The 15,552-nt window shown below is 34.4% G+C and overlaps 1 protein-coding gene across 1 annotated transcript in view; it reads right to left on the bottom strand.

Annotated features, from left to right (window-relative positions):
• LOC111087107 (low-density lipoprotein receptor-related protein 2-like) overlaps nucleotides 1-15,021 on the bottom strand; it is a 33,736-nt gene extending 18,715 nt beyond the window's left edge. Inside the window, exons 1-2 of the mRNA XM_022392571.1 lie at nucleotides 14,961-15,021; nucleotides 5,601-5,669 (exon numbers count right to left, since the gene is read on the bottom strand). Coding sequence (XP_022248279.1) covers nucleotides 5,601-5,660 — 60 coding nt within the window. The 5' untranslated portion in view covers nucleotides 5,661-5,669; nucleotides 14,961-15,021. The remainder of the gene's footprint in view (nucleotides 1-5,600; nucleotides 5,670-14,960) is intronic.
• Nucleotides 15,022-15,552: the final 531 nt, after the last annotated feature.

The raw sequence follows: 15,552 nt of genomic DNA, 5'->3' as shown, positions 1-15,552 counted from the left end.
CTCTATCGTCCGTCACCTAGTTGTAATTTAGCGGGTAATGTAGGGTCAGTTTTCTCTATCGTCACCTAGCTGTAATTTAGCGGGTTATGTAGGGCCAGTTTTCTCTATCGTCACCTAGTTGTAATTTAGCGGGTTTTGTAGGGCCAGTTTTCTCTATCGTCACCTAGTTGTAATTTAGCGGGTAATGTAGAGCCAGTTTTCTTTATCGTCCGTCACCTAGTTGTAATTTAGCGGGTAATGTAGGGTCCGCTGTGCCACTGGGAGGGCCGGGGTAAAAGATCAAAATTAGCAATAAAGGTGGAAAGGGGGAGTTGAAGTATCGTGATATGGGCAAGGAGAGGATAAAATCTGGAGTGCCCTTTATCAACTCCGAAACACAAATTCGTAGCTGTTACTGTCTTGTGATGGTTTAAGTTTGTAATACCGCACATTATTTTCGGATTGAAAATAAAGATTAAAGGTAACTACGTCTGACATGAAAAAACAATAGTTAAAAAAAATATTTTTATAAAAAGAAGTACACACTCCGCAGCCAAACTGAACGTGTATTCATATGAATTTATGTAATTTACAGAAGTTTACAGGGAAATGTATTTATATACGTTGATATATTTCTATTTAAAGACAATATCGCTATGATGTGTAATGCTGCCATCTGTCTTTTTAAAAATAAACTAGAATATTTGCCTGCAATCGATACGAAACATGGCAGTTGAGTTTTTAATGTGGACCAATATTAAAGCATTTATGCATTTAATAAAAGTCTAATGTGAAATATATATATATATATCATCTATTGCCATTCTGACAAACCCCGAAAACATGCTTAGAAAAAGTTTTCGTGGCATTTTCTCTGAGAAGCTGGCTTCCATGGTAGACATATACTTTAAACTATGCAGAATAAATGCTGAATAGATGTCGGGCTCAAATGTGACTTCGAACTTGAAAATGAGGTCAGAGGGCACCAAATGCAAATATATGGCGAAAATTTGATAATTCACAGTTTTGTATATATATTTGTTTTATTTTAAGTTTTTTTATTTCACTCAACTACATTTACTCATACTGCTAGAACATCATGTAATATGAGCTTGTAAATGTGTTTTCAATGTTTTGAAGGGAAATCAGTCTGCTTCTTGGTATATTGCAATATGAAAACTTCCAATTATTGACACTTTTCCAACATTTTGTTGTTGTTTTATTATTAAGCACAAAGCTACACAAAGGTCTATCTATGCTCTGCCCACCACGGGTATCGAAACCCGGATTCTAGCAGTGTAAGTCCGCAGACATACCACTGGGGGGCAACATATTGTATATTGATTCAATCATATGTTCATATTTAAAATTATAAATATAATCAATCTTTTTTTATCAAAGTGTCATAAAAATTATGACTTAGAAGCAACAGACTTAAATTCTCAAAGTTATTTATATAAAAATGTAAATTCTTCAAACATTTCCGAGTAACGCAAAATCTACTGTTACAATACTTGCAGTTCTTTGTGAACGAAATAATATGATTTCGATTTATTTACAACTTGTGAAACAGCAACTAGCTGAAGAATGGAAACAAAAATTGATTCTTCGGCTGTTACTGACAGAGAAAAAGAAACAAACTCACGCGAGTTTGAAACGATATGTGTCACGTGTCAAAGGAACACTTCAGACAACAAACAAGAGGAAAGAAAAAAGTCAGTGAAGTTACAAAACAAAGCCGAAAATTGGGAGACTCAGCTTTTCGTTTCGATTATTTGGAGCATCTCAGTCGAAGTTCAGACATCAAGAGGTTAAGTACACACTATAAATGATATAAAACTTGTTACAGCTCTTCCGACCGGTGGGTGGGGGATATCACAGCTCACGAAAATTTTATCGTGAGCATAAGAAGTACTGAAGGAGGAAAGAACAGTATTTGGTGAGAAGAACAAAACCATTGTAGCTGTATAGGAAAATATGGTGACAGAAAACGGTGTTCCAACTTTTGAAACATCATGGAAAATACTTAACAGTGGAGCTGAGGATGACGTAATGAGGGTGAGATTCGTAGGTGTGAACGATTTAATAGATTCAACTAACTTGAACGATTTAATAGCTCCAGATGTTGTAAACGATTTAATAGCTCCAGATGTTGTGAACGATTTAATAGCTCCAGATGTTGTGAACGATTTAATAGCTTCAGATGTTGTAAACGATTTAATAGCTTCAGATGTTGTGAACGATTTAATGGCTTCAGATGTTGTGAATGATTTAATAGCTCCAGATGTTGTGAACAATTTAATAGCTTCAGATGTTGTAAACGATTTAATAGTTTCAGATGTTGTAAACGATTTAATAGCTTCAGGTGGTGTGAATGATTTAATAGCTCCAGATGTTGTGAATGATTTAATAACTTCAAATACTGTGAATGATTTAATAACTTCAAATACTGTGAATGATTTAATAGCTCAAATAACTTGAACGATTTAATAGCTCCAGATGTTGTAAACGATTTAATAGCTCCAGATGTTGTGAGCGATTTAATAGCTTCAGATGGTGTGAATCATTTAAGAGATCCAGATGTTGTGAATGATTTAGTAGCTTCGGTTGGCATGCATGATTTAATAGCTTCAGATTGTGTGAATGATTTAATAGCTTCGGGTGATGTGAATGATTTAGTAGCTTCAGGTGGTGTGAATGATTTAATAGCTTCAAGTTTTAGAGAAGTAAGGTTATACTAAGCTTATGATTTTCGATTAAAATATTTATTTATAAATGTAGTACTAAAACTGTTTTACTCTACGATGACGACTTATAACAATAAAAATCGGGTTTCGATACACGTGGTGGGCAGAGCACAGATAGCCCATTGTCTAGCTAACTAACAAAAAATGCTTGCACTTTCACGTTTTTAAAAATTAAATACTACGTAGTCAAATCGCCTTTGTTAACTTATTGGAGGATAACTTGCAGTTGTAGAAAGTCCTAAGCTAGTAACACAAGTAACACAATTGTTTATAGTGGATTTGTTAATGCAGCCTAGTTGTTAGCGTGCCGGATTTTGGATCTGAGGTTACATGACTTGCACCTTGTTATCGACAAAAAAAAAATCGCTTTCAGTACTTTGAGGCCGTGAGTGCATTTTAATTAAGAGCAAAGGACAAATTCCGCCATTCGATTAGAGTAGTTCAAGAGTTGGCAGTGGATGGTGTTGACCAGCTAACTTCCTTCTAGTGGGCCCGGCATGGCCAGGTGGTTAGGGGGCACTCGACTCGCAATCTGCGGGTCGCGGGTTCGAATCCCCGTCACACCAAACATGCTCGCCCTTTCAGCCGTGGGGGCGTTATAATGTGACGTCAATCCCACTATTCGTTGGTAAAAGAGTAGCCCAAGAGTTGGCGATGGGTGGTGATGACTAGCTGCCTTCCCTCTAGTCTTACACTGCTAAATTAGGGACGGCTAACGCAGATAGCCCTCGTGTAGCTTTGCACGAAATTCATAAAACAAACAAATCCTTCTAGTCTATAACTTTCAAATTAGGTACAAGACAGCAAGCTCAGATAGCTCTCGAGTGGCTTTGTGCAATATTCAACAAAATAGAGAAACGAAATAACGAGGCTTGCTAATAGAGAGACGCCAGTAATGACAGCATCTAAAAACTGAAGAAACTTTTGTAATCAAAAACTACAAAGAAGGTAACGATAGAGAAAACTGGCCCTAAATAACCCGCTAAATTACAACTAGGTGACGATAGAGAAAACTGCCATTTTACAGGCCCGGCATCAGAGTTTGCATCCCCGTCACACCAAACATGCTCGCCCTTTCAGCCGTTATAATGTCACGGTCAATCCCACTATTCGTTGGTAAAAGAGTAGCCCAAGAGTTGGCGGTGGGTGGTGATGACTAGCTGCCTTCCCTCTAGTCTTTCACTGCTAAATTAGGGACGGCTTGCGCAGATAGCCCTCGTGTAGCTTTGCGCGAAATTCAAAAACAAACAAACAAACAAACTCCATTTTACAGGTTCATTACAAACTTACCAACGGTAAGATTTTTAAAACAAATCACACTGTTAATCAGAGACGACATAATAAACTCACAACAGCCCCCCCACCAGTGGCACAGCGGTATGTCTGCGGACTTACAACGCTAGGAACCGGGTTTCGATACCCGTGGTGGGCAGAACAAAGATAGCCCATCGTGTAGCTTTGTGCATAACTACAAACAAATTCACAACATGTTTCAATCCCATAATGTAATACTTTTCATAGGTCATAGGTAATAGAATCAAGTTAATCAAAGTTTACCATTGTAAAAAAATGTAACTTTCATGATAATGTACCCTTTAACTTTGAATTTACTCCAGTATCTTTTACATCACATAGAAATAACACTTGGTATCTTTCCCTAAACAATTATCCCTATTATATTTTCATTTATTTTTAACTTCGCAATAGATTTCATTGCTATTTCGTAAGTGGTTTTTTTCAAGAAAATATTTGAAAGATATTTATTGATTATTATTTGTAATTAATTGTTACAAGTATGGCCGATAGGTGTTTTTGTCAACATAGTATTTTTCATGTATTATATTCCATTTGTATTTGTGGCAAAGCTGCCCCTAATTTCAAAATACTGTTCAGGGTAAAGGCAGCCAGTCGGCATCACCCCATCGCCCACCATCCACGATAAGAGATTGACTGTCATTCTTATAACGCACCAATAACACTAGAGGAACGCCTTATTTACTAACATGTGGTTTTAAGGTTTAATTTACGAAGCTAAAGTGAGACAGAAATTAGACTTATTTGGAATCGAACTTAGTTTTAAAATAGTCCATTCCCGGGAGCCATGACTTTAGATTAAAACTTTTGAATAATTAATATTGTTACAACATGCAATTATGTCATTAAAAAAATCAATTTTTTTTCCCCATTAAGTTTATGAGTCAAAAGAATCCATAATAACATTAAAGGCCAAAGTGAATATCTATCGGCAAAATAAAGAATTAAAGTTTGTATTTAGTGGAATTTTACTTGCCAAAATCAATAATCATGTAACTTAAAGTAACATATTGTGCATGTAGTTCCCTCTGAGATGTACGGCTGCGCGCCCGCACAACAACCAATCAAGTCCCGCGCACTTCATTATTCCAGCCGCACACATCCTCAGTAATGGTGAGGAGTCTCAAAATGTTGACGTCTTAATGACCCTGGCAGTCGATAGGCCTAAAGCCCAAATAACCAACTGGTAGCATTGCAATATGGCCTAATGATCTAAAAGGAATAGCGGTCTAAAAATACCCCCCCCCCTTCTAAAAAAAACTAATAGCGCACATCCACACATTGCCTTGATACTGATGCACATGAAAAAATTCATTCCGCACATGGATTGAAAAAATTAGAGGGAACATTGGACACGAACCAGGAAATTTCGTTAAGGTAACATTAAAAAGAACGCCTTTTATATACGGGCAGATAATGACTTAAATAAGTTTTATAAAAATTATTACAGATATGCAAACTGATTAGGAAAGAGAGCTATAATTGTAGTTGAAACGGATTCATTTGCGCTCGCTTTCATTAAGAGGTCTTTCCATCTAGGCTTAAATTTGTTTTACTTACCAAAAGAAGCAATGAGCTGGTAGTCGTCCTAGGAAGAAAGAATCTCGAGCCTGACACCATCCTCTCTATCTGATAAAAAAAACATTGATGACATTAAAATGTGATCGAACTGTGTGAACAAAATACCTTCATATGTGAAAGTTCTCTAGTAAAAAAAAAACTGCACTTGGTTGACAAACTTTTAACTTATTGTTACCAAATCAGCGTTTAACGTGTTTTTAACTTATTGTTACCAAATCAGCCTTTAACGTGTTTTTAACTTATTGTTACCAAATCAGCCTTTAACGTGTTTTTAACTTATTGTTACCAAATCAGTTATTAATGTGTTTTTTAACTTATTGTTACCAAATCAGCCTTTAATGTGTTTTTAACTTATTGTTACCAAATCAGTCTTGAACGTGTTTTTAACTTATTGTTACCAAATCAGTCTTTAATGTGTTTTTAACTTATTGTTGCCAAATCAGCCTTTAATGTGTTTTTAACTTATTGTTGCCAAATCAGTCTTGAACGTGTTTTTAACTTATTGTTACAAATCAGTCTTTAATGTGTTTTTAACTTATTGTTGCCAAATCAGCCTTTAATGTGTTTTTAACTTATTGTTGCCAAATCAGTCTTTAATGTGTTTTTAACTTATTGTTACCAAATCAGTCTTTAATGTGTTTTTTAACTTATTGTTGCCAAATCAGCCTTTAATGTGTTTTTAACTCATTGTTACCAAATCAGCCTTTAATGTGTTTTTAACTCATTGTTACCAAATCAGCCTTTAATGTGTTTTTAACTTACTGCTACCAAATCAGTCTTTAATGTGCTTTTTAAATACCGTCTAAATTTTACTTAGCTCATAATTCCTCTTACTGTATAAAACATTTATAGTTTGCTTAGAATTTTTACACAAAGCTATACAAGATAACAGACTGATTTTTAAATGGTAGACTAATAAGAAGGTAGTTAGTCAACTGCACCCACCGCCAACTCTTGTCTGACCACATAATGGGATTTTACCGTTACTGTTATAGAGCATCCACTGCCCCAAATCATGGAGCGTATTCTTATAACTATGATGTCTTAATTATTAGATCTGAGCTGTGAAAAACAATGACGCAATATGATGTCTTAATTATTAGATCTGAGCTTTGAAAAACATTGACACAATATGATGTCTTAATTCTTAGATCTGAGCTGTGAAAAACATTGACACAATATGATGTCTAAGTTACTAGATTTGAGCTGTGAAAAACCTTTGACACAATATGATGTCTTAATTGTTAGATATGACCTGTGAAAAAGCACTGACTCAATACGATGTCTTAATTGTTAGATATGAGCTGTAAAAACACACTGACACAATATGATGTCCTAATTGTTAAATCTGACCTGTGAGAAAGTACTGACACAGTATGATGTCTTAATTGTTAGATCTGAGCTGTGAAAAGCACTGACACAATATGATGTCTTAATTGTTAAATCTGAGCTGTGAAAAGCACTGACACAATATGATGTCTTAATTGTTAAATCTGGGCTGTTAAAAAGCACTGACTATTAGCGTCTGTTAGAATGAATAGCACTATTCAGTTTAAATACTTTTACTCAAACCTGAATTCATACAACTGACAGGAATTCGACATTTAGTTGTGGATAAAAGTTATTCTTGGAAAGATTTGACTACTTATGCAGTGATTTTTGTATAGAAAAAAAAGCACTGACACAATATGATTTCTTAACTATAAGAATAATTTATTCCCAAATAATATTAACCGTAAATAAAAAATCAATTAAAAACATGTGAGTCTGATTAATAAGCCTACATCTGAGATATTTTAAAAATATAATCTGTGTATAAAGTAATATTCAAAAGGGGTAGGTTTTGGGTTGAACTAAAAGTCTTCTTACGTTTAAAAGCTGGTCTAATTATTATATGATTTATAGTAATACAGTAGTTGACATTTTTACTTTTTATAAATATAAATGACAATTTTTCTGCTGAACACCAAACGATTGTTCCACGCACGTTCTCTCCCTGGTGGCTAGAACACTCAACTCGCAAACTGAGAGTCGTGGATTCCAATCCTCTCCCCGAAAATGTTCGTCCTTTCAAGCGTGGGGCGTTATAATGTGACAATCAATCTCACTATTCGTTAGTAAAGAATAGCCCAAGATAACACTCAACTCGCAACCTGAGGGTCGTGGATTCCAATCCTCTCCCCGAAAATGTTCGTCCTTTCAAGCGTGGGGGCGTTATAATGTGACAGTCAATCTCACTATTCGTTAGTAAAGAATAGCCTAAGATGTGGCGGTGGGTGGTGTTGAATATCTGCCTTCCCTCTAGTCTATCACTTCAAAATAAGGGACGGCTATATAACAGATAGTCCTCGTGTAGCTTTAAGCGAAATTCCAAACAAACCAAATTTGTCTCATTAGTAGGGCGGGTATTTTTTTTATTTTTCGTAGTGTGCAATGTGCTTATAACTCTTACACATTTGCCAAGTTTGGTCAAACTCCGTCCAATAATTTCAAAATATATATATATACGCTTTCACAAAGTCATCCATTCAACCTGAAGCTAACTAGCATCAGTAGTGTCGCTGGGCAGAATGTTGTTTTGACTTCATATCTAAAACTCAAAGATTTAAAAAAAAAACATATTTACAAAAACCAGCCTTATGAAAGCGTATTGCTCTTCTAACAACTTTAAACCGATAGAGATTTGCATCAATTGATTCTGGATACTAAAAAAAATGTATAACTTAAAAAAACTTAATGTTCGGGTTCAGTGATATTAAAAAAAAAAAGTCAACGTTTCGAAAGCTGCCTATTAAAAAATTTCGAAACTTGTCCTGTCCACTTTCGGCAAGAAGACTTTATTATTACTCTTCTCCATAACTAGGCCTTGCTAAACAAAAACATGACATAATTATACTGAACCACAACATTTTGTGGTTTTATTCTTTTTTACTAAATCTCTTCAGGCTACAATTTTAAAATATCTTTCAGTGAATGTTCAGAACATTGTCAGTGATTCTAAAAACATCTATCTCTGTCTTCAAGAAGAGGGCGGCTTTCCTAGTTCCTGTGCACTAAATGAATGGTTCCTAAGATTATTAAAACACAACGCTATCATTTATTTAGTCATGCTTAGCCACACGGCCATCAATACACATTTGTTTGACATGACATACACGAAATACAAATGATTTAAGCACCTTTCATAGTCGAGCGACTTGTTCTTAAAACGCTGTTCTTCTGGTAAAAGAGTTTCCTAATGATTAAAGTTTGGTTACCTTGGTTTTATTTTTTGGTTGTCCAGAAAATATTACATATGTAACAGTAGTGCAGAAATGAAACGATTCGCGTGCAGATATTACCTGAGGCAGATAGTGTATCATTCGGATATGGCTATGACGTCATTGGAATTGTATTCAGTGAAATGCAATTATCAGGCTCATTTATATCTTTCTATTCATTTTCCATCAGTGCAGTGACAGAAACCGAAGGATACAGACATAGGGAAGTTTCTTGGTTATATATATATATATATTCTTGTTTTAAGGCACATTCTCATTGTACTGAACCATTCTATTTATGCAAGAATTTCATAGAACAAATTAATATTTTCGCGTATTAAATTAATACTTGAGATAAAGTTATGGTTATATAGATATATATTCTTGTTTTAAGGCACATTCTCATTGCAATGAAACATTTTCTGTTTATACAGGAATCAATCTGAAGTTAATTTCATGTTCACGTGTTAACGTAAGATATTCGACAAAGTTACGGCACGTAGTCTCTTGGAAACATGCCGATTTTTGTGTCCCAAGTCCAGTGAATCGGGTTATGCAGTGCTGTTAAAACAAACATTCACCGCCAGATTGCTGTGATGTTACTCAGCTTAGATATTTTCCACTGTTATACCCTTTTCAGCTTAGATATTTTCTCGTCTTATACCCTTTTCAGCTTAGACATTTTCTCGTCTTATACCCTTTTCAGCTTAGACATTTTCTCGTCTTATACCCTTTTCAGCTTAGATATTTTCCACTGTTATACCCTTTTCAGCTTAGATATTTTCTCGTCTTATACCATTTTCAGCTTAGATATTTTCCACTGTTATACCCTTTTCAGCTTAGATATTTTCCACTGTTATACCTTTTCAGCTTAGATATTTTCCACTGTTATACCCTTTTCAGCTTAGATATTTTCTCGTCTTATACCATTTTCAGCTTAGATATTTTCTCGTCTTATACCCTTTTCAGCTTAGATATTTTCCACTGTTATACCCTTTTCAGCTTAGATATTTTCCACTGTTATACCCTTTTCAGCTTAGATATTTTCTCCTGTTATACAATTTGCATAAATAGGTATCAGAAACTTAATAAGCGAATAAGACATTCTGTAAAACATAATTAAAGGATACAAAGTAAACAAGCACTTAAAACTTAACATCCATAAACCAAAACTCGCTTTCTTGCAACGGTAAATAATCAAAATTAATGGTAATTAAATTTATCAAACCGAACGGGATCTTACGACGCTAAAAATCGAGTTTCGATACCCGTGGTCAGCAGAGCACAGTTGGCCTACTGTGTAACTTATCCTTATCAGATGTATGTACGACTCCAATAAGCAAGAGTGAAAAGCAGAAAAATAGCATTTCCGAATTACGTTTACTCGCTAAGGTTTGATAGGAAAACAAGTAAAAAGTTATTTCTTACTCGTATTTTAGTGCTTTTTTTTCTAAATTATTTCCATTTATCTGGATTTAACTCCCCCCCCCCCAAGTAATATTTAATTTCATGAACATTACTTTTGAATAATACTTTGATTATTGACGCAGAAAGTTCCATAAACTGGCTTTCATTTTTTTTAAAACCTAAAGGCTCAAGTTTACAGCATTTATTTATTTGCTCATGTAAAATAAAATGGCTCAAGTTTACAGCATTTATTTATTTGCTCATGTAAAATAAAATGTTCATTTGATGTAAGTTCTGCAGCAGCAATATAGTCATTTTGTTATTAATTAGTCTGAAAGGTGATAGGTAAGAGCAAGAATCTTTCCGACTATCAAAGACGTGTGGTTATACATTCCAGTGTAGCGGGAACGTCATTTTCAAAGTTTTTTCTTCGTCTGGCTGTTCAACCAAATTCATCATTACAGTCTATCAACAGTAGCAATTGAAAGAGAACATCCAGCTACTAGGAAAACATTTCAACAACTCCTGACGTGTGACTGAGGACAAAATATTCGACATCAGAATGTGTCTAAACTGACAAATGTTGTCAGTTTTTGAAGAAAAGCAAAGTTTCAAAATTGTTTAAATAGTAGACTATGGACTATGGGTGTCAGGGAGCATTTTTCTTATGCTAGTTTATTTGTTGTTTGTAATTAAGCAAAAAGCTACACAATGGGCTATCTTTGCTCTGCCCACCAAGGGTATCGAAACCCAGATTCTAACGTTATAAGTCTGCAAACATACCGCTGTGCCACTGGGGGGCTCTTACGCTAGGTGGAGTAAAAATGTCGAGAAAGCCACATGATGCAATTGACCCTGCTTGTCTTATTCTAACAGTGCAGGCTGTTAGGACTGGAATAATGCTGTAGCAAGGGTTCTCACAGTATAATGTTTTATTGCTTTAGCTAAGACAATGATTGTTGTTTTTGATCATAATCACCCAACAATCCTCCTGATGAATGAGGACTCTTTCAAGTCAATAATGCAACAATCCACCTCGATCTAAAGAACATGTCAGTGACATCAATAGTTTTCCTTGATCGCACAGTCACCGGATGTCCCTTCAATTGAACAGCTTTGAAAAACAGTCGAAAGTATCGTTACTGTGGGAATCAGCTGTGCATGTGATATATGCAGCTTAAGTTGCTAAAAGAACTGAACAGAGCTGAAAATAACTATTGAATCAACCATTTAGTTCAGTTCTTAGAGCGCTCGTCTGACATGCGAAATATCCGTTTCAATTCGATGAGAGGAAATGCAAAAATAAAATATTACCTCATAAAAAACTGGTAAAATATCCGTTTCAGTTCGATGAGAGGAAATACAAAAAATATACCACATAAAAAAACTGGCGCTCAACTAGACGGGTCGTGTTTATGAGAGGGGATATTATAGTAATTTAATTAAAATATTTAAAAATTCTTTATTTGAAATGTTTAGATGTTAACCCTTTCACTCAGTTGGTAAGGCACTCCCAATTTTATATCATACTCAAAGGAGACAATAAAAAAATTGGATTACTACGTGTATAGTACACAATCACAATCACACACGTGATAATGATAAGTATGTGACGTAAATAATACGCTTACATTGAATATCTCTGTATATCTGTTATCCCTATACCCTTAATTACAAACAATATTAATGTACGAAATGGCGATAATATTACTTTAAAGTATAGCCAACAGCGCTAAAATTTCATGGCTTAAGCAATTTTTTGCATATTTCTGTAATGATGATGTAATGATCAAGATATTTTGCAAGATAGCTAGAACAAGGATTAGTTATAAATACAAGTCATACTGTTTACTACTAACTATGACTTTCTGAATTTGTTGGGTGCAAAATAAATTGGATTCGCCGAAATAAAAATGTACTTTATCACAAACAACTGATTACAAAATCATGAATTCCGAATCCAGCAAAACACTTGTTTTTCTACAAATCTTGTAAGAACCGTGTTTGTACTCTGAAAAGAGAAACAAAAATCTAGACAACTTGCATGTAACCTAAAACAAAAAAAAAAAACGTGAGTTAGACAACCCTAAAATTCTGGAAAGAAAATTTCCATAAAGATTTCTTAACTTTCTCAGGAAACAGTGTTCCGCTTCGAAGGTTGTGACCCAACAAAACCTAAGGGCACTATATTCAACCTCACACAGGGTATTGCCTCGGCCCTACCCTATCCTCCCCCTCTCTCCTCCTTTCCTTGTTTTTCAAGAACTAACAAATAAAAACTACACGAAGAATGAGGTAAACAACACCAGTTCGGCCAAAACAGTAGAAGTTGGATAAGAAGATCGTATCATACATTTCGGATTCACTAGTCGAACCTAGAAGTTGCATTCCAAGTATTTCTATATAAAAACTACACGAAGAATGAGGTAAACAACACCAGTTCGGCCAAAACAGTAGAAGTAGGATAAGAGGAACTTGTCGACTTACAGATCGTATCATACATTTCGGATTCACTAGTCGAACCTAGAAGTTGCATTCCAAGTATTTCTATATAAAAACTGCTGCTTCTAGGAATTCTTTCCCTACAGTTCGTTTAATATTGGCTAGAGAGGAAGTAGCATTTTTCACACAGAAAAAGAATCTTTTACGATTATTATGCCAAATTCTTTTGTACGTGTAGTACAGATTTTTATATGATCAGACCACAACAACTGATGTCTTTTTTTTTATGTCATTTTTTTTTTCAAACAGATAGCGCAAGCATAAATTAACTCATTCTTAAACAATGTCTATCATTACCAAAAAAAAAATGGATACTCAGAAAAATATTTTTTACTGAATTCAGTCTGAGGGCTTATAATGCTAAGAATCGGGTTTCGATACCCGCGATGGGCAGAGCCCATTGTGTAACTTTGTGCTTATCATTTAGCAACAAACAAACAAAAATCACTGGATTTCGTTTTATTTGAAGTAAAAGAAAATTTACAAAATACAAACTTCAAGAACACTTTGGTGAACATCGTGATTATTACCATTATGTTATTATTATTCTTGAAATAAATATGACAACGTAACGCTTACTTACACTGGTACTCAATAACTCCTAAAGTTTAATTAAATTTCTTATTTAAATATGACAACGTAACGCTTACTTACACTGATACTCAATAACTCTAAAGTTTAATTAAATTTCTTAACATAAATATGACAACGTAATGCTTACTTACACTGGTACTCAATAACTCCTAAAGTTTAATCAAATTTCTTAAAATAAATATGACAACGCAACGCTTACTTACACTGGAACTCAATAACCCCTAAAGTTTGATTAAATTTCTTAAAACAGATATGACAACGTAACGCTTACTTGCACTGGTACTCAATAACCCCTCAAAAGTAATTAAATTTCTTAAAATAGATATGACAACGTAACGCTTACTTACACTGATACTCAATAACTCTAAAGTTTAATTAAATTTCTTAACATAAATATGACAACGTAACGCTTACTTGCACTGGTACTCAATAACCCCTCAAAAGTAATTAAATTTCTTAAAACAGATATGACAACGTAACGCTTACTTACACTGGTACTTAATAATCCCTAAAGTGTAATTAAGAAATGAATATGGTATTTTAGGAAACAAATGTTTAATAGCATGTACACCGAAAATGTTCTCATCTTACTAATCTTCGACTTAGCATTAATTAGTCTTAACCACTATACTTAACATATCGTTTACGATTATCATATATGTAAATCTAATCAAATTAATGGCTTTCCTTAAGCATTTCTAATTATCGGACCAATTTCAATTCCAGAAAATAAAACACAAGATACATTACTATGGTAACAATCGATATAAACACTTCACGTCTACAATCGCAAAATTTCAAAAAATAAAGAACAAAAAATATTAATACCTAAACGTCTAAATACAGTAAATATATTATTCGCGATCCTAGCATTAAAACTCTGTCGAGGCAGCATTTTCGCCTTGTAAGAAACTTTAACCTTTTGTTTCCTCTATCTCATAATTAAGAACGTCTGGATCAGTGGTTCTTAACCTTTTTTTTTGCTCCATGCCCCACCTCGACACCTCAAAAAATTTGATGTCTCCTTAATATAAAAACAAATTTGGTGTTGAAAAGGTAAAATAATATAATGTAAAATTTAGTAATTTACTAAAATTTCACACCGAAATGAATTTTTTTTCTTATTGTACCATTTTCAAATTGCCCCTCTGTCGGGCGTGCGCCCAACGTTCAGAATCACTGGTCTGGATGTTTTGCTGTGAAACGAATTCGTTTGTAAGTTAAATGTTTTACTGAGAAAATGCCTTAGTTTTATCAGTTATGTTTACATTAGTTATCGCATAGAGGCTATTTTTCAGTATTTATGAAACGACCATTTTAAAACATATTTCCGCTAGGTGGCATCATTTAGATTTTACCCATCTAATAATGATTTATCATATTTGTAGCTTCTATCGGGGAGTAGTCAGTTGTTCTGTTATTGTTTTACTTCGAGGTTTAATTTGCTTTTTGTTCTTCCCTCTTCACCACCTTCTACAGCAACGTCTATTAATTTACATAACTAGAAATTTAGGCTAAGTTTTAACCTTCATTTGATAGATTAAATTGATGAACAATCAATGTAACGGAATCTAACCTTTGCCGGTACTGCAGCCTACTTGCTCTGCGCTGATCTCTTCAAGGCTAATAGTATGCGGAGATGGGACTTTCTCTAAAACCGTGAAGGCCTGGAGACTACAAATAACTCACTTTCTGAGACAAGTAATGTACGCCACCACCACGAAAACTCTCAATTTTTTGTTTTCCTTTGAACGACTGGTCCCAGCCTTGATGACGTCATCAAGAACGTACCCTGAACCTTAACCACGTGTTTCAATAGGTATTGGTTCGTTAAACGGCCGTAGAAAATAAGAGTGTAGAGTACTGTTCTTTGGGTTCGAAAAAAAAACAACAACCAACATGCAATTAATTAGTGAAGAATAGATATTTCAGTTTTCGTAGCTTTGTCATATATCAAAATTAATAATGCTTTCAATAACTAGCTAATATTTTCGTTTTTATGCCCAATCACAGAGACCGTCTTAGACAGGTTTCTGTAATGATACAAAAAAATAATAAAAAATCGGACGAATTATAAAAATAATCTACAGAAAAACTGTTTTCCCACCTAAATAAATATACATCTCCGTAGAAATACTTGTTCTGTTATCAGCTTATCGGAACTGATT

This window comes from Limulus polyphemus, unplaced genomic scaffold (assembly GCF_000517525.1).
Source record: "Limulus polyphemus unplaced genomic scaffold, Limulus_polyphemus-2.1.2 Scaffold1739, whole genome shotgun sequence".
In the NCBI taxonomy this organism is placed as follows: Eukaryota; Metazoa; Arthropoda; class Merostomata; order Xiphosura; family Limulidae; genus Limulus; species Limulus polyphemus.
This window is presented reverse-complemented; position numbering and strand designations above follow the sequence as displayed.